The 18,110-nt window shown below is 40.2% G+C and overlaps 3 protein-coding genes across 3 annotated transcripts; 2 read left to right on the top strand and 1 right to left on the bottom strand.

Moving 5' to 3' along the window:
* The first annotated feature begins 1,176 nt into the window (after positions 1–1,176).
* Positions 1,177–2,639, top strand: LOC117458539 (putative olfactory receptor 52L2). Its single transcript, XM_034099101.1, has 3 exons — positions 1,177–1,528; positions 1,658–2,074; positions 2,539–2,639. Exons 1-3 carry the CDS (start codon positions 1,177–1,179, stop codon positions 2,637–2,639), a joined length of 870 nt encoding a protein of 289 aa, XP_033954992.1.
* Positions 2,640–6,086: 3,447 nt separating this feature from the next.
* or6at1 (odorant receptor, family 6, subfamily AT, member 1) lies at positions 6,087–18,110 on the top strand. Its single transcript, XM_034099100.2, has 5 exons — positions 6,087–6,129; positions 7,123–7,304; positions 7,547–8,209; positions 8,832–8,931; positions 17,965–18,110. The coding sequence occupies exons 1-5, from the start codon at positions 6,087–6,089 to the stop codon at positions 18,108–18,110; spliced, it is 1,134 nt and encodes a 377-aa protein (XP_033954991.2).
* LOC117458537 (olfactory receptor 5B17-like) lies at positions 11,388–12,344 on the bottom strand. The gene has a single exon (XM_034099099.1). It carries the CDS (start codon positions 12,342–12,344, stop codon positions 11,388–11,390), a length of 957 nt encoding a protein of 318 aa, XP_033954990.1.

Below are 18,110 nucleotides of genomic sequence, written 5' to 3'. Positions count from 1 at the left end.
TTATAATATGGAGGCTCAGTATGTTACTCATAGTGAGATGAAGAAGTGAGGACAATGGTCAGTTATGAGTAAATAAAACAGCTATGCAAGGCATCCCAAGAGAGTAACAACGATATGTGAAGAATCACGGTATGAGATATTAAATTGGTGCATTTAGATTTCAAAGTAACAAAAACACAGCATGATTTACGTGAACTCCCAACTAACACGCAGGATCACAGTAACCCATGACGATTACATCGTGTTTCATTGGGTAGTGATCAAGGTTTTCCCCTCAGGAAATAGGGCTGATAAAACAGAGTCCATTGAGTTTATTCTTCAGAGGAGGGCCTGACCAGGAAGGCCTGAAGACTGGTGCACAGAGAGGTTTTATTGTTGTTTTTCAGACTTTCATGAAGGTCAATTGAACGGAGCCATTCGTGTAAGTTACTTGTTTTCAGGCCTTTTTAAGTATAGTTGGTTTGGTTGATTCATTGTTTGCAAAGGCGAGATCTAAATGTAAATGAACTTAATGTTTGACAGCACACATCTGAAATAACCTGGGTCGGTAATCTACTTTAAATAAACTAGATTAGAGATTCAAACAAATCTGCAATTAGCACATAAATATATTCTATTTCCGTTTTCCGTTCAGCTTTACAGTATGTCTATCATTTTACAATGTTTACAAGAGTTAGATCTTCACTGCTTAACATTCGAGTACACTTATTTGATACTATTCTTTTGTCCTCGCTTTAGTACATTTCTACATATAATATCATAGTTTTCTATTGTCTGTGTTACCTTTAGCCCTGATGGAAAGCCTTTAGTTCTGTGTGTGTCCTGTTCTGTGCTGTGGAGACTGAACGGTTATTCATTGTAATTGCTAATGTTGTCGACATCAGTGGTTCCCAGTGTTTTACGTTTTGAAAATAATCACACATACTTCCATCGCAGACTGAAAACAAAAGAAAGGCTATCTCTTACAAAGGTTTCTTTTATTTGAAGATAATGCAGTTTCAGGATTCTACATGTAAGTTGCTTTGGATAAAAGCCTTAGCTCAAAGCAATGCAATGTAAAACTGGACTGAGGCTCAATAAGCGTTTTCTTAACCCTAATGCTCTTCCATTTTGTCTGTATGCTCTTAATTGTTTCTCTCCTCTCTTTTTCTCTTCTTGTATTTATGCAGAGCTCTGATGGAAAACTATACATTCAACAGCCTCACTCTTCGGATGGAGGGGTTAAGGGTCACCAACACTAACAAGTACCCTATCTTCGTATTCCTGCTCTTGGCTTACATGTTCATCCTCATTGCCAACGTGGGCATTTTGATACTGATATGGAAAGAGAGGAGCCTCCACCAGCCGATGTACCTCCTCTTCTGTAACCTGTCGGTGAACGACGTTATGGGAAACTCTCTCCTTGTTCCCCGGGTGCTCTCAGACATCATGGTGCCGCCGTCTGAACGCTTTATTCACTACTATGAATGTCTGGTACAAGCGTTCACCACACACATGTTTGGCACCAACGCTCACACTCTGCTCATGGCTATGGCTTTTGACAGATATGTGGCCATCTGTCATCCATTGCGCTATGCGAGCATAATGACCGGCACAATGGTGATAAAGCTGACCGTTTCTGCCTGGGGAGTGGCTTTCGCTTTAGTGGCCATTCTGCTCGGTATGACCATACGGCTGAACCGGTGTCGGACTTTAATCACAAACCATTACTGCGATAATCCCTCCATCTTCAAACTGTCCTGTGAGAATGTGTATGCCAATAACGTGTACGGCCTCACCTTTACTGTAGTCCTGCTCACGGCCTCTATCGGCTGTGTAGTCCTCACCTATTTCAAAATCACAGCAGCATGTTTGACCAGGAAGAGCAAGTCTTTGAACACCAAAGCCTTGAAGACCTGCAGCACACATCTGTGCCTGTATCTCATGATGCTTGTCAGTGGGTTTGTCCCCATCATCCTCCATCGCTTCCCCCAGTACCCAGAGCACAGGAAGATAGCGGCCATTATGTTTCACGTTGTTCCTGGCTGCCTGAACCCCCTCATCTACGGGCTGCAGTCCAAAGAAATACACAAGTGTTTGTCAAATATATTCCATTTTAAAAGAGTTAGACCCTCCATTTGATTCTAAATGATTTTGTGTGTTATTTTCTTTATTTTCTATGTACAAAACTGATGTGATTATCATTAGTGAGGAATTAAAAGTGAATATCTGATTATATTTTTCAATAATTGACCCGAACAACACCCATTAAATCTGCAAAAGGTAGGAATTGTACCAGATACTGTACACTTGATTCAAAGAGAAGCTGTCTTTTTCAAACATGTAAAAAGAGGGAGAGGTTAACCAAGTTCATGTATTTCAAGAGTCATGTAGTTCTTTTTTTTTTAAATGTTTACATGTTAGTTTACTTTAATGTATATCCTTGCTGTTAACTCAGAAAACTGAAATTTCAACAATAAAAAGTTCTTGATTCTTTATAAATTCAATTATATTTGATATGTTAAATGTGACATCATCCTCCTCCATCGCTTCCCCCAGTACCCGGAGTACAGGAAGACAGGGGCCATTATGTTTCACGTTGTTCCAGCCTGAACGCCCTCATCTACGGGCTGCAGTCCAAAGAAATACACAAGTGTTAGTTTGTCAAATATATTCCATTTAAAAAAATTTAAACCGTGAATTTAATTCCGGATGTTTTTTCTAAACAGGAGTGATCTTCCCTTTAATGTTTGATAAAGACCATAATAGTAAACGTTAACTGTTAAAACTGCAGAAAGGCGGATCGTAACCGTGCAGTTTGTCAAAGAGTAACATTTAAGAAGAAAGAAAGCCAATGACCAATGTTATGCACTCCAACAGTCATCTGGTTTTGTGTCGATATGATCAAATGGAAGTTTGTTTGCTTTTATGTATTGCCCTTACTTTGAAACTTTTAAAATGAATAATGTAAAATAAAGTTGATTGTGTATAAATTCCCATATATACTGTTCATATTTTGAAAATGTGTCTTTTACAAACAAGCTTTGGTTGGTAAAATTGTAAAATAAAATGTATAAAATCATCTGGTTGAGATTCCTATTTTAGAGTTTAATCTTTATTCCAACAAATTGCACACTACACTAGTACATATAGTATGTTACATAACTTTGACCACATAAATAATAATAATAATTTGTTTTATTTATAGAAAGATATTTCAGAAACAGATTCAGAATTTGATTCATTGCAAGGTAGGTTTTCACAAACAAGGAATCCACATTGGAGTATGATGGCACAACTCTTCATACAGGTAGGCGGCAGTAGTTCGTATGCGTCACTCACCGTAAGGGCTTCACGGAGCTGTTGACCACAGCATATTACTAGACCGACTGGAAAACTGGGTGGGACTTTCGGAAACAGTTCTAAATTGGTTTAAATCCTACTTAAAGGATAGAAACAACTTTGTTTCTATAGGTAAATACACATCTGAGTTGACAAATATGACATGTGGGGTTCCTCAAGGCTCCATCTTGGGGCCTCTTCTCTTTAACATCTACATGCTACCACTGGCTCAGATAATGAAGAACAACAAAATAAATTACCATAGCTATGCAGATGACACACAAATGTACGTAACAATTTCACCAGGAGACTATGCTCCAATTCAAACACTGAGTAAGTGCATTGAACAAATCAATGACTGGATGTGTCAGAACTTTCTCCAATTAAACAAAGATAAAACTGAGGTAATGGTTTTTGGAGCCAAGGCAGAACGTATAAAAGTTAGCGCTGAGCTTCAGCCTGCAATGTTCAAAACAACAGATAAAGCCAGAAATCTAGGTGTAGTCATGGACTCTGACCTGAGTTTCAACAGTCACATTAAAACAGTTACTAAATCAGCCTACTATCACCTAAAGAATATATCTAGGATTAAAAGACTAATGTCACAGCAGGATTTGGAAAAACTTGTCCATGCCTTTATCTTCAGTAGACTCGACTACTGCAATGGTGTCTTCACAGGTCTCACTAAAATATCTATTAGAAAGCTGCAGCTGATTCAGAACGCCGCTGCTCGAGTACTCACTAACACTAAGAAAGTGGATCACATCACTCCTGTTCTGAAGTCTTTACACCGGCTTCCTGTGTGTCAAAGAATAGATTTCAAAATATTGCTGCTGGTTTATAAAGCACTGAATGGTTTAGGCCCAAAATACATTTCTGACCTCCTGCTAAATGATGAACCATCCAGATCTCTCAGGTCTTCAGGGACTGGTCAGCCTTCTGTCCCCAGAGTCAGAACTAAACATGGTAAAGCAGCGTTCAGTTATTATGCTCCAAATATCTGGAACAAACTCCCAGAAACCTGCAGGTCCGCTGCAACTCTGACTACTTTCAAATCCAGGCTGAAGACTTTTCTTTTTGTCGCTGCTTTTAATTGAACTATTCATATCTTAAACTGCACTGTAACTTTTATCCATGTACTTTTTCTTGTAATGTTTAATTGAACTATTCATATTTTTGACTGCACTGTAACTTTTATCCATGTATTTTTCCTTAATGTTTATTTTATTAGCTTTTCTTTTTTAATGCTTAATGTCTTTCATTTTTTTTTGTAAAGCACTTTGAATTGCCTTGCGTTGAAAAGTGCTATATAAATAAACTTGCCTTGCCTTGCCTTGCGTACACTTCGCACGAGTTAACACGGGAACCCGCGTGTGCGAGCAGACGGCTGGACCCTTTCCCTTGGGGGGTGTCCACGAGGCGCTACAAATAAGCGGGTGTGCTCGTTGCACTCGGGGCGCCCGGCAGATTGCCGTGGGGAAATAGCGGGTCGTGGCCCTTCTGGGGCAGAGCTGCATTTTTCCAAAGTTCCAACCAGACTCACGCTGTTCGCGCCAAGTCCACAGGGAGGCATCCACTTCGAAATACACCGTGTCCATCAGTGGGGTTTGAAGCGGACGACCACTTCCAATACGCCGCCAGGATAACTGCAGAATCTCGGGTACACAAGACGATGCAGTTATGTATTTGAAGTGGACAGGGCCATATTTCAACATTGCTACCGGCCAGCAAGCTGATACTTGAACTGTGTCATTCCAACAGCCCATGGATTGAGTTTGTCGATCTTGGAGATGATTGGAGAAACTTTTATTTTTTGACCTTTTCAAACTCATCTCTGAAGACTTTTCCTGAAAAACAGGTGAAAATTAAAGTGGCTCCGATTTGCATGATAGTTGGTGTACTGAGAAAAGTGGCCTCACAGATAACTAATTCAAAGTGACGTGCGTGTAGCTCTTGGCATCTTTGCAATATGACCTTCTACATTTCAAATACCACCGGTTGTGTAGTGATGTATTTGAGGAATCCACATCGCATACCTGAGGTCGTGCAGTAAAGTATTTGACGTGCACAGTACATGTCAAATATATAACTGCAGTTTAGTGGTGGTGACTTGAAGCTACTAAAGTGGTGTTAATATGTGGAGATTATCCTGCTGAACTACAAGTTTGGACTCCAAGCAATTAAACTAAAGAGCTTATGGTCTTTAATTAGGACATTAAAAACATTTGAAGCATCCACATGTTACTTTGGCAACACGGACAATTAGGCCCGTGTTTATGATGCTTTTCTTTCCAGGTGTTTTCTTTTTACCACATAGGTAACTTAAAATTGGTCCCTTTGGTATTCTTTTGCTGTCCTGTGTACAATTTATGTTTTTAATGAATGGGATGTCGTGTCACTTTGTGTAATTAAGGTTGGTTGTTTTCACAATTATCTCTGTTATAATCAGAAAAAGCTCAGTTGCTTTTGAAAAAGGAAAAAACGTGGATGTGGATAAAAGTCTGCTGACTGAACCCGACTGAGAAGAGCCACGTTGGATGTTTAGCTCTCAGGTAATATCTCCAGGCTTTTAAAAACAGAGTTAAAGAATTGGTGTTTTGTTTTTCTGATGCTTTGAATACTATTTATTTGCTCTTAATTTTAACCTGGTGAAGTCACGTTCAAAACTTTTATTGTATTAGTATTTGTAATCATTGTGCACTTGTTGTCTCTTGGCAGTATTCGTGTCTGCGTCCACCGCCTGTTGTTCTGTCTGCTGAGGAGAGATGGAGCTTTTCCTGTTTGATATTTCTCCTGAAAGCCCCAGAGGTCTGTAAGAGTTTCTGTGCTTTCATCGCTTCACTGTTTAAGCTGATCAATGTTATCGCTTAGAAGACAATGGGTCCGCAATTATGGCACAATTACAAAGGAGTGACCGAATAGATTGTTTGTGTATTTGTATGTCACAGCTTGAAGGCATTAATTCACAATGTATGATTTTAAAGTGAAATCAGGATGTTTAGTTGTTTAAATCTACATGACTTTAGAGCAAACAAAAATAACTTTTTCTCATATTCAGATTTATTAAAAACACGACTACATTCTGTACGACGTTGTCAACATTTCAGTTTTTTACGTGTGGAACTTACGTTTATATATACTGCTAATCTAGTCACCCACATTCTTTACAAACATTGAATTAATATGTTGACATTTTTTTAATTGAGGTTGTAGAAATCTGCAGTGATGGACATTAGTACGTTTATTTACTGAAGTAGAAATACCTCAAGTTGTCTTTGAGTTCCTGCTAATTCCTATACATTTACTTCACCACAATTCAGAGGGAAATATTGTACTTTATACTCAGCTTTATTTATTCGATAACTTTAGTTACTTTAAAGATTCTGGACAATAGCACTAACAAGTAGTCACTAATAACTGATAATGTATTGTCCAATAAATGTGTTTTAAAATGGGCCATTGTGCAGAATGAGTACTTTTACTTTTAGTACTTTAAATATATTTTGATGGTAATACTTTCGTACTTTAAAGACCTTTGATTGCAGGGCTTTATATACATTGTGTTCTTAGTACTTTAACTACTAACTGAGTACTTGTTCATCAGAGACAGGGGGTACATACCAGGCATTTGGAGCATTTTAAATGTGTATTTTTTTACTATTATAAGTGTTTTCATTGTCTTAGTGTTTTTATATTTAGAGCACCGTAACCTATTTGTAAATCTGCATGAATAACTTTGATAGAAATGCTATAAACCAGTAATCACTAACGCCTCTCTTCCCTGTTTCCCTCCATCCCCAGAGTCTTTCCTGCCGTTGTCGACCAATCACAGGTCGGGATCTGTTAACGTCACCTGGGAGCCCGATGTCACTTTCTTCATCCAGGGCCTCGCCAGCCTCGGAGAGAAAAAGATGATCCTGTTTGTGATCCTGCTTCTGGGTTACATTATCATCCTGGGAGGAAACAGCATGATCATCTTTGTGGTACAGAACTAAATCTCTTTATCGGTCAGGGTCTGTTGTTCAGTCATGCCGTTAAATGTAAACGTCTGCTCTGCCTTGATCTGACATAGAGCGGTAAAAATGTAGCTTACACCTGTATACAAATAACATTTATCACAGCTTCTGGCAGGCTGATGCAAGATGATACGGCACATTTGGGTTCCTGTTTACACAGTACAGTATCTCTGCCTCAGTCTGACCTGAAGTCTATTTTTCTCCCGCAGGCGTTGACAGATTCGAAGCTCAGCTCTCCGATGTACTTCTTCCTCTCCAACCTCTCCTTTGTGGACATCGTCTACACCACCACCACCATCCCCAACATGCTGTCCGGCCTCCTGACATACGTTAAAACCATTTCGGTCCCCGGCTGCTTCCTGCAGATGTATTTCTTCATCCAGTTAGCCGTTACCGGCCGTGCCATCCTGACCGTCATGGCGTACGACCGCTACGTGGCCATCTGTAACCCTCTGCGCTACACGGCCATCATGACGCGACCCGTGAGGCTAATCCTCATCGCGGGAGCCTGGAGCTTCGGCGCCTTCTGCACGCTGCCGTCCGCCGCTATGGGGTGGCAGCGGTCTTACTGCAGCCCGTACGTGGTGAGACACAGCTGGTGTGACCCGTCGTCCGTACGCCGGCTGGCGTGCGGTGACACGTCGGTGGATAGCATTGTGTCGCTTTCCTTTGCCATGGTGTCGCTCCTGACCACAGGAGTCCTCATCCTCACCTCCTACGCCCTGATCGGTGTTTCCATGTCCAGGATGGGCGTGGCTCAGAGGCTGAAGGCTGTTGGGACGTGTGCCGCCCATCTGATCGTGGTGTCCATCTCTTACGGTTCGGCCTCATTTGTATACATCTCCTACCGGGTGGGGAACTTTTCACCAGAGGTAGGTGATGACACCTCAGTGTTTCCGTTAAACATAAAAAAAAAGTAGAATTCCGTCAAATTCAAATCTCTCCGGTCAATATATCATTTTATTTTTATCTTTGATTTCATCTTTAACTTTATTAATCTCTCATCTGTGTGAATCTGTGTGTCCTGTTTTTCATTCTCACCCTGTTGCTGTTAAACTACTGGATTTCCACACAGAGATGAATGAAGGTTCATCTTATCTTATTTTATCTTATCTTACAATAATTTGCCATAAGCACAATTTAAAGTGTACTAAAAGTAGTCTAAACAGATGAGTCAGCACTATCCCGGCTTAATATAAAATAAATCGACCTGCCTTTGATGATACCTTCCTCTATATAGCTTTCTTCATCACTTTTGTGTTCACAAATAACGATCCATCACCACCAAACTGTGCTGTCGTGAAGGGAAACTTCATTTTTGGCAGATGACATTTGGTTTAAATGTTGATTTAAAGTAATCCTAGAAATAAATTCAGTTTTGTTGAATAGGAAATCAATAATCCATAATCAACCTGCCGCTATAGTGGGTAGAAATGCTCTCTCTCCTCGTGTGATAATGTGTTTAATAAAACATGACATCTGATGTTGATCCAGGTGCGTATCATTGTGTCCGTGCTGTACTCCGCCCTGACTCCGTTCCTGAACCCGATGATCTACAGTCTGAGGAGCAAGGAGCTGCGAGACTCCATCCGGAGGACTCTGAGCGGCTTCAGACCTGCTGCCGTGTCCCCCAGAAAGGACGTCTCCACAGTGTCCTGACAGGAAGTCTATCCAGAACAAACATGAGTAGTACCCGAGCGAAGTAGAAATACCTCAAAAGTTTTTGAGTTCCTGCTGCTCCCTACACTTTTACTTCACCACAATTCAGAGGGAAATGTTGATTCAGGACAATAGCACTAAAAAGGAATCACTAATAATTGATTAAGAATAAGTACTTTTACTTTTAGTACTTTAAATACATTTTGATGTAAATACTTTTGTACTTCTTCTCAAGAACTGAGTACTTGTTCATCAGAGACAGGGGTTCATATGTAGTGCATGGCCGATATGATTTCTATGTTTTCTCGCCCCCAACTCGTCAGCCACGCATCAAACTATGGCGCTCCATGCACTCTCTAGTTTTGGACGCACAGTTCTTCCCGTATAGCCGTTGTTAATGGAGTGGTGCTGGATTCTGGAATGAGTCGAACAACCAGGGTAAAATAAAATAAAAAAAACAGTGTTTCGATATTGTTTTTTAAAATCAGTGTGTAGTAATGGCTCCTTGTCCTGTTTCATATCTCTGGGAGTTCCAATAAAGACTCAAATCACCTCTAAACGTTTCAAATGGTGAATCTAAGTATGTAGTGTCTCTACTTTGACATGTCTCCATGCTTTAATGTTCAAAAAGCTCTTTACTTTTCTCATACTGCCTGCACAGGGTTTTTAGTCTTTGCAGACCATTTACAGGCACACAAACCAATAGAACACACTACAGGAGAGGGAACACCACAGCAAGCCGAATAGGGCCTCTTTAAGCATCACTTCCAACCTGTGAGACTGATGGCTATATACAAAATAATTGACATATTTGAACCACTCTTTATTCAAACGAAAGTATGCAACAAAACGAAATACAGTATAATAAATCTCCCATCTGAATATAAAGTTACAACATTCCTTATAAAGCTTACATTGGAAATGTAAAATACATTAAACTGAGGATTTACAGTATTTAATAATAGTGAAAAATATCTTAATGTGTCTAGCAAGAAGAGAACATGTATATACACTGAACGAAAATATAAACGCAACACTTGTTTTTGCTCCCATTTTTCATGAGATGAACTCAAAGATCTAAAACATTTTCTATAAACACAAAATAACCATTTCTCTCAAATATTGTTCACAAATCTGAAAAAATCTGTGATAGTGAGCACTTCTCCTTTGCCGAGATAATCCATCCCACCTCACAGGTGTGGGATATCAAGATGCTGATTAGACAGCATGATTATTGCACAGGTGTGCCTTAGGCTGGCCACAATAAAAGGCCACTCTGAAACGTGCAGTTTTGCTTTATTGGGGGGGTCTGGGGGGGTCCGAAAACCAGTCAGTATCTGGTGTGAGGGGTAGGGTTAGGGGTAGGGTAATGTTGTGAATCGAGTGGCCTGTGTTCATCGTCCATAGCATACGCCTGCCCATACCATAACCCCACCACCACCATGGGCCACTCGAAAAGTGTTGCGTTTATATTTTTGTTCAGTATAAGTAATGCAATTAATTAATTTGCAAATTATTCATTTACTCAATGGTACAGTGTCCTTGGATGTCATGAAAGGCGTCCTTAAACAAAATGGGTTATTATTATGTATTAGTCCTGCAGCGGGGAAATGTATAACGTTACTGCAAAAGTGACATAGCAGGTTAAAGGGCAAGTAAGTAGTTATTGCAGTTAAATATAGAGAAAAAGCACACGTTGGAGATAAAAGTAAGTACCCATCTATGGCTGAGAAATGAGTGGCAGCATTTTAATATGTAAGTGTACATATTAAGGTTTGAGATAAAATGTATTGCACATAAAAATCACTACAGTCATTGCACAGCACAACTGCCCAAACAAGTGTATATATTGCACATTACAGGTTGAAAATGTTCTAAATTTGAATTCTTCTCAGAAAAATGTACCCATTTCTAATTTATTCCAAAAATCAGTTTGTCCTGAAAGTTTAATTCATCAAAGAAAATCTTTTGATTGTTGATGTTGGGGATGAACGTGCATCGATCTCAGGGTACTTGACTCGTATAAGGAGGTGTTTGAACATTCATCAGTTATTTATGAAAGCTTTTCCCATCCTTAACTCTGCTGAAAATGAGTGGCAGCATTTCAATATGGAAGTGTACATGTTAAGGTTTGAGATACTTAAAAAATGATGTATTGCACATAAATATAAGTATGGTTATTGCACAGTACAGGTTGAAGACGTTCTAAATTTGAATTTCAAACCGATTTCTTATTCCAAAAATCAGTTTGTTCTGTAAACTTTTTCTGAAAATGCAAAATAAAAAGTTTAATTAATCAACTAAAATCTTTAAATGTTTAATGTTGTGGATGAATGTGCATCTATCTCAGGGTACTTGACTCGTATAAGGAGGCGTTTGAACATTTATCAGTTATTTATGAAAGCTTTTCCCATCCTTAACTCTGTTCCTGTGAAACACGCTGAAGATCTTCAGTCGGAGCTCTTTGCACTGCAGCCCGTAGATAACGGGGTTCATGAGGGGAGGGATGACGAAGAACAAGATGGACGCCACCTTCCCGCTGTCCGCCCACTCCGGCCGCCGGTGGATGATCATGGGCGTGAAGGACATGGTCAACATGATGACGTACACTGCCAGGTGAGTGCCGCAGGTCTGAAGCGCCTTGCTGTTCAGCGTCTTGTTCCTCCCCGTCAGACACACTAAAGCGATCCTCAGGTAGGTGAGTGTGACGCTGCACATGGAGGATCCCAGGATCACCACCGCGCTGCCCAGCCCGTAGATGTGGTTATAGAGCAGGCTCTCGCAGGACAGCTTGAACAAGGAGGCGTTGTCGCAGAACGGGTTGACGATAACCCGCCGGCAGCGAGACAGACGGATGCTCAGCCCCATCAGGATGGCCACGGAGATGAATGCCGCGAGCCAGGCACCCGCCGACAGCCTCACGACCACCCGGAGCGTCATGATGGTGGCGTAGCGCAGAGGGTTGCAGATGGCCACGTAGCGATCAAACGCCATGATCATGAGCACGGTGTGGGAGGTGCCCGCGTGGAAGTGGGAGGCGAAGGCTTGGACCACGCAGTCGATGTAGTTAATGGATCGCTCTGAGATGGGAGTGAAAGCGTCACTCAGGATCCTCGGGATGATGGCGGAGGCCCCGAACGCATCGTTAATGCTCATGTTGCAGAACAGCAGGTACATGGGCTGGTGCAGGCTGCGCTCCGTGCTGATCAGAACCACCAGCCCGATGTTGGACACCATGATGAAGAAGTAGATGAGGAGGAGGAGGATGAAGGCCGGGATGGAGGACTGAGGCGTGACCTTTAACCCCTCAAACAGTATAATGTCCAGGTCCCCAGTTTGGTTCTCCATCCTGCAGATGGAGGAACCTGCAGAGACGGGTTATTAATGATGATGCAGTTTCAACCTAAAACAGAGCAAAATAAGTCATCAGGAATATTTCAGAATAAAAAACATTATTTATTTACGTTTTGAAATTGTAAATGTAATATGGAAATGGAGTAAGTCGATGTTTTTATACCGCAAAATAAAACATTGTTTTACTTTTTTAAATAGTAACTAGCAAATGTAATAAATAGTTTAAAATATTTTTTTTTCATTTTTAATGAAAGAAATTTAGCAAATAAAGTTAAGAAAGATAGAAAGTCTTGAATATGGCAATTTGAAACAACGTGTTATTAATTTTCAAATGTTTGTTAAATGATTATAGATTTTTCTTGAATTATTAAAAAAGCAAATTATTCAATATAAATCATAGATATATATATATTGTATAAAATAATGAATCATTGTCCTGTAAAGGCCTTTCTCCCTGTTTTTTTATTCAGATGTTGCTTTCAAAATGTCTCTACCATATAAAATAAAAACAGCTGTTCTTAGCTATTTTTTTAATAAAACTTCACAGTCAGAAATATATTGATTCTTCTGGGCAACATAACAAAACTAACCGCATATAAGCTTTAAATGACGCTGAATCCCAGTGCACATAGAAAACCCATAACCCTAACCCATGTATTAGTCAGGGCTTCCCAAACGTTGCCAAGGACCCCATATAGCACGATCCTCTGGCTGCAATTTGTTTTAAATGATGAGTACATTATGATGGAGAATATGACTAATTAATCATACAGCTTAATACATTTTCTTAATATATATTTGTATTAATAATCAGTTATTCTTCTAAAATGTTTTTTGTATTTATCTTTTGTTTGTCATTCATTGGTCTTCTGTTATAAACATTCTTAACACAATATCAAACAGTCATATCAACAGTAAACATATTTTTAAAGTGATTTCTGTCTTTATAATATTATATAATTTTGAACAGTAATATGAACAATTAACATGTATTTTTAGCATTTTTTAAAGCTACTTATGCCTTAATAATATTATATATAATATTCAACAGTAATATTAACAATAAACATATTTATATTCATATATATAAACATCAATATTTGCTGCAGCCGTGCTCTCATCCGGCTGCAGAGCGAAATATCCACTAGCTCTCACTTGCTCCAAAAGCTGAGCAGATACTCAGTTTCACTCTCAGTAGCGGCAGCTCGATTCTGATTGGCTTGAAGGGCGGTCGTGTGATTTAAAAAATAATATATATATTAATAAATACAAAATATTAAAAGATTGGCATCAACGGACACATAGATTGATAGATATGCAGTTATTAATAACATTACAAAAATCTAAATGTAACTTTAAAAAAAAAAAAAGATTCCTCTTTCCCTCAAACTTTGCATGACCCCCCTGGCGCCCCATGACTACACTTACGTTAGTCCATGTTTATATGTTTTATTTTACAATAATACAATGATAAACTACCTGAAAGTTCATATTTAATCTCAACAATTCCACTTAAATGTTGAAATACAAAATACCAACAAATATTCACATTTTTCCAGCTTTGAGTTCAGACGCTTAACTTCTCTTGAAATGTTTGTTTCATTCAAAGAGAAATAATGAATATAAGATAAGATTAACTTTATTAATCCCAAATTGGGTTAATGGGTCATGTTTTCGTTTCATACGTTGAACATTGCAAACTTGAATAAATCATTTAAATGATATATTTGTGTCCGGCTACTATACATCGCTCTTAATGTGATGTATAGTAGCTTTGATAGCTGTCCATACCTTCAGCCTACAAGTAAAACACAAGTTGTTTATTCATAGCCCGAGCGCTCATCGAGATGACTGGATCATCTTTGACAAGTTGTGATCAGCTCCGATTAAATTGTGATAATAATAATTAATAATGCCTTACATTTATTATAGCGCTTTTCAAGTGCTCAAAGCGCTTTACAAATACACATTACACCTATTTTGTATACATGCAATGGTCACTGTGGACAATACCCACAGGAGCAAGTTCAGGTGAAGTGTCTTGCCCAAGGACACAACGGCTTTACAGACGCAGCAGCGGCGGGTTTCACCCCTTGATCTGATGATCATTGCACAGCGCACTGCGCCACACCGTCCATCTTCACGCCTCAAAGTCATCGAGGCGCTTTTACAAGTACACATTAGTATCATACATGTACTGTGGACAATACCCACAATATCAATTCTGTAGCTATTCTCCAGCGAGCAAGTTTTTTTATGAAACACCTGTATCCCTCATCACAACAAGACTCTACTTTGTGCAGGAAAAACAATTACATACATGGAAATAACCTTGATGCATGGGAATGAAACAAACAAACTATCTTCCGTGGCTAAAATGTGAGCGTCCTTAACAACGGTCAATAAATCCTTGACAGCGGTCTGTCTGTTCTGGATTAACAACGTGTTTTTATGTTGTTTATATTTGATATACTATTTTCTTGTTCATTTTATTGGATTTTTTATTGTTAATTGTTGATTCCACTTTTTAAGTATTTGTATTTTATTTTAATGTCACTGGTCCTGTAACAAAATCATTTCTCAAACTGGGATTAATAAAGTATATATCTATCTGTTTGAAGAAGGATTTTCATTTGATTTGATTTTCAAAAATGTTTCATCTGGAGAAAACAAGTATCTGTTAGTTTTCACCTTTGTTTGCATCCAACATAAACCTCGGAACATCTACAATATTAGCCTCTGAATATTTTGAAGCTGAAACCCTTTAGCTTTCGTACACAGGTCCTAAAATCTCTTAAAACTCACTTTTTCATTCTAGCTTTCAAACTCTGATCCACAAACCCCCCCCTTTTTCTCCACAATTGGATTATGTTTTTTGTTTCGTTTGTTTTGTTTCTGTTCTGATTCTATGTCAAGCTCTAGGAAAAGCACTATACAAATCCCATGTATTATTATTATTATTATTATTATTATTATTATTATTATTATTATTATTATACCAGCTAGAAATGGCTAAAACCGTATCTTTTGAGCTTTGAAATTACTTTAATTAAGTTTTTGCAGTAACCTCATTTGGTTTTTTCACTAGACTAGTTCATTATTACATTTTAAATATCTTGCCCACTAAACTTCAAATTCTTTAACCAGACAACAGTTGTACAAAGTGATTTTCTGCAGACAGAAAAACATTTAGATTTGACATATTTTCCATCAAGTTAGAAATCACAATGCTAAACATCTGCAGTTTCAACAAAAGCATTTAAACAGTGAAGACATCAGTGTGTGTGGTTGGTGTGTGTGTGTGTGGTTGGTGTGTGTGTGTGTGTGTGTGTGTGTGTGTGTGTGTGTGTGTGTGTGTGTGTGTGTGTGTCAGGCTTACCGCTGCTGTCGTGAACCTTCTCCTGACAGACCGCTGTTGGGCTGACACTCAGCTTTTATATGCCGACGGACCAGACGGAACGCTGGTTCTCTTTTTAGCGGGCTAGATCTCCATGGTAACTGATGCTGAACGGCAAACCTCTGGAGCAGGTTATGTTGCAGGCTAAGAGATCAACTTAGTGAAAGCACCGCCTGCTGACCAATCAGAGCTCCGTGTGCAGAGTTTAAAGCTATCAAGTCATATTACAGGAGAAAGGAAATACAGAAAAGCTGCCGTTGCAGGAAAGACGCCGACGTGTCGCACCTATCATTCTGTTGTTTCCCCGACCCAGACTGCAAGGACTCTGGGTGTGACCCTAGATAACAACCTGTCCTTCACTGCAAACATCGCTGCTACAACCCGCTGCTGCAGATACATGCTCTACAGCATCAGGAGGATGCGTCCCCAGCTGACCCAGAAAGCCACGCAGCTTCTGGTCCAGGCTCTCGTCATCTCACGCCTAGACTTCTGCAACTCCCTCCTGGCTGGTCTACCTGCATGTGCCATCCGACCTCTGCAGCTCATCCAGAATGCAGCGGCTCGTCTGGTCTTCAACCTTCCTAAATTCTCCCACACCACGCCGCTCCTCCGCTCCCTCCACTGGCTTCCGGTAACTGCTAGAATCCACTTCAAGACACTGGTACTTGCGTACCATGCTGCGAATGGATCTGGCCCTTCCTACATCCAGGACATGGTTAAACCGTACACCCCAACACGTGCACTCCGCTCTGCATCAGCCAAATTACTCGCTGCACCCGCACTGCGAGGGGGACCCAAGTTCCCATCAGCAGAAACACGTGGGTTTGCTGTCCTGGCTCCAAGATGGTGGAATGAGCTCCCATTGACATCAGGACAGCAGATAGCTTACACACCTTCCAGACTGAAAACTCATCTCTTTCGACTCCACCTCGAGCAATAGAACTACTAACAAAGCACTTATATACTAATAAAGGACTGCAGTGGCGGCTGGTGGAAAATATTTTTGGTGGGGCTGTTGATATAGTGGGATAAATGACCCCTTAAATTAGGACTTCTGGTGATGTAATGGCGCGTTTCCAGTGCAGCGTGGAGCTCGCTTTAATGCTGTGTTCAGACCGGACGCGATGCGAATATTCGCTTCGCTCTAAACGCTCCTATCGCATCGCTCTAGTCGCTCGAGTTTCACCGCGGCTGCCAGCTGTGTTTACTCGCATCATTCAAACAAGACGCGCTGGCTCGGGAGCTACAACTACAACAAAATGAACATATTTTACCGTGATTAAATTGTAATACACGTTTCTAAATGATGCCCACGTAACAACACACTGATACCGGTTAGTAACAACCATTAATTAATGCTTTGAGTCTGCAGACAGACGGCAGGCGAAAACCCTTTTAAAATGCTTGTTTTCTGAATGGAGCTTGGCTAAGCTAACGTTATATATGCTCCGACCGTCCACACTCACAATAACGGCCTATACAGACATAAATAAACCAGCGACTGTATTCTCCATGACACAGACAGTCTGTGGTTTGTACTTGTTTCACTTTTGTCTAGTTTCTGAACAGATCGTATCTGTCCCCGGCTGTTTGAAGAGCAAGCATGGGAAACAAAAGATAGCATTTACCTGTTTGCATCCAGCTAGCCTTTCTGGTGTACCAGCTACGTGAGAAGCCTGCCTCGTTGATACGTTTTGTCTTTTTCACGAGCTTGCTGGGATATATACAAATCGGGTTGGTCCGGTCCAAGGTCTTTAAGTATCAATTTATCTCCCAAACTTCTCCTTTCGAAAGGATTGGAGAGTAGCTCTTGCACGGAATAGGGTGCGGAGCACTGCGGACCGAGGTCCGGCGACTCCACCTGCACACCATTCTCATCCAAATACTGCGTCACTTTGGTCACTCACGAGTCTAAAAAACAACTCACGTCGACGCACGTAAGCAACGTGGGCGCCAACGTGAGCGCCCTCGTGACCAAAATATTTGACGGCGCTGATTGGCTGAAATTATGTTTCCGCGGCACAGTTTACTATTGAAACTTTTGCAACGTGCTGGTTGCTGCTGTTTGGCTCGGGGGCTCCGCCCGGTAATTGTGAGAGAAACTTCTGCTCAGCAATGTTGATGGAAGAAATGGAAGCTGGAATCCGCTTTATATCAAACACTGAGTTTATTTGAGAGTCACGGCCGTGAGTGATTTACAAGGTATTCACACAACTTGCATTATGAAATCCAGAGTCAACACTGAGGAATACACAGAAAACACAGCGCAATTCTACCCAGAGAATCTAGGAGGAGCCTCTGTTCGCGCCCTTTCTATCCTAATTAATAACACATGTTTCAGGGACAAAGGACTGGTCTATTAA

The sequence above is a fragment of the Pseudochaenichthys georgianus genome, chromosome 14 (genome assembly GCF_902827115.2).
Source record: "Pseudochaenichthys georgianus chromosome 14, fPseGeo1.2, whole genome shotgun sequence".
NCBI classification, from domain to species: domain Eukaryota; kingdom Metazoa; phylum Chordata; class Actinopteri; order Perciformes; family Channichthyidae; genus Pseudochaenichthys; species Pseudochaenichthys georgianus.
Note: the sequence above shows the minus strand (reverse complement) of the source record. Positions and strands in the feature narration are given on the sequence as shown.

Coding starts and splice junctions, on each gene's coding strand:
- LOC117458539 (XM_034099101.1), top strand. CDS start 1,177: ATGGAAAACTATACATTCAACAGCCTCACTCTTCGGATGGAGGGGTTA. Junction 1,529..1,657: donor CGCTCACACTCTGCTCATGG/CTATGGCTTTTG, acceptor TGGCCATTCTGC/TCGGTATGACCATACGGCTG. Junction 2,075..2,538: donor GTCCAAAGAAATACACAAGT/GTTTGTCAAATA, acceptor CGCTTCCCCCAG/TACCCGGAGTACAGGAAGAC.
- or6at1 (XM_034099100.2), top strand. CDS start 6,087: ATGGAGCTTTTCCTGTTTGATATTTCTCCTGAAAGCCCCAGAG. Junction 8,210..8,831: donor TGGGGAACTTTTCACCAGAG/GTAGGTGATGAC, acceptor ATGTTGATCCAG/GTGCGTATCATTGTGTCCGT. Junction 8,932..17,964: donor GCTGCGAGACTCCATCCGGA/GGACTCTGAGCG, acceptor TTCACACAACTT/GCATTATGAAATCCAGAGTC.
- LOC117458537 (XM_034099099.1), bottom strand. CDS start 12,344: ATGGAGAACCAAACTGGGGACCTGGACATTATACTGTTTGAGGGGTTA.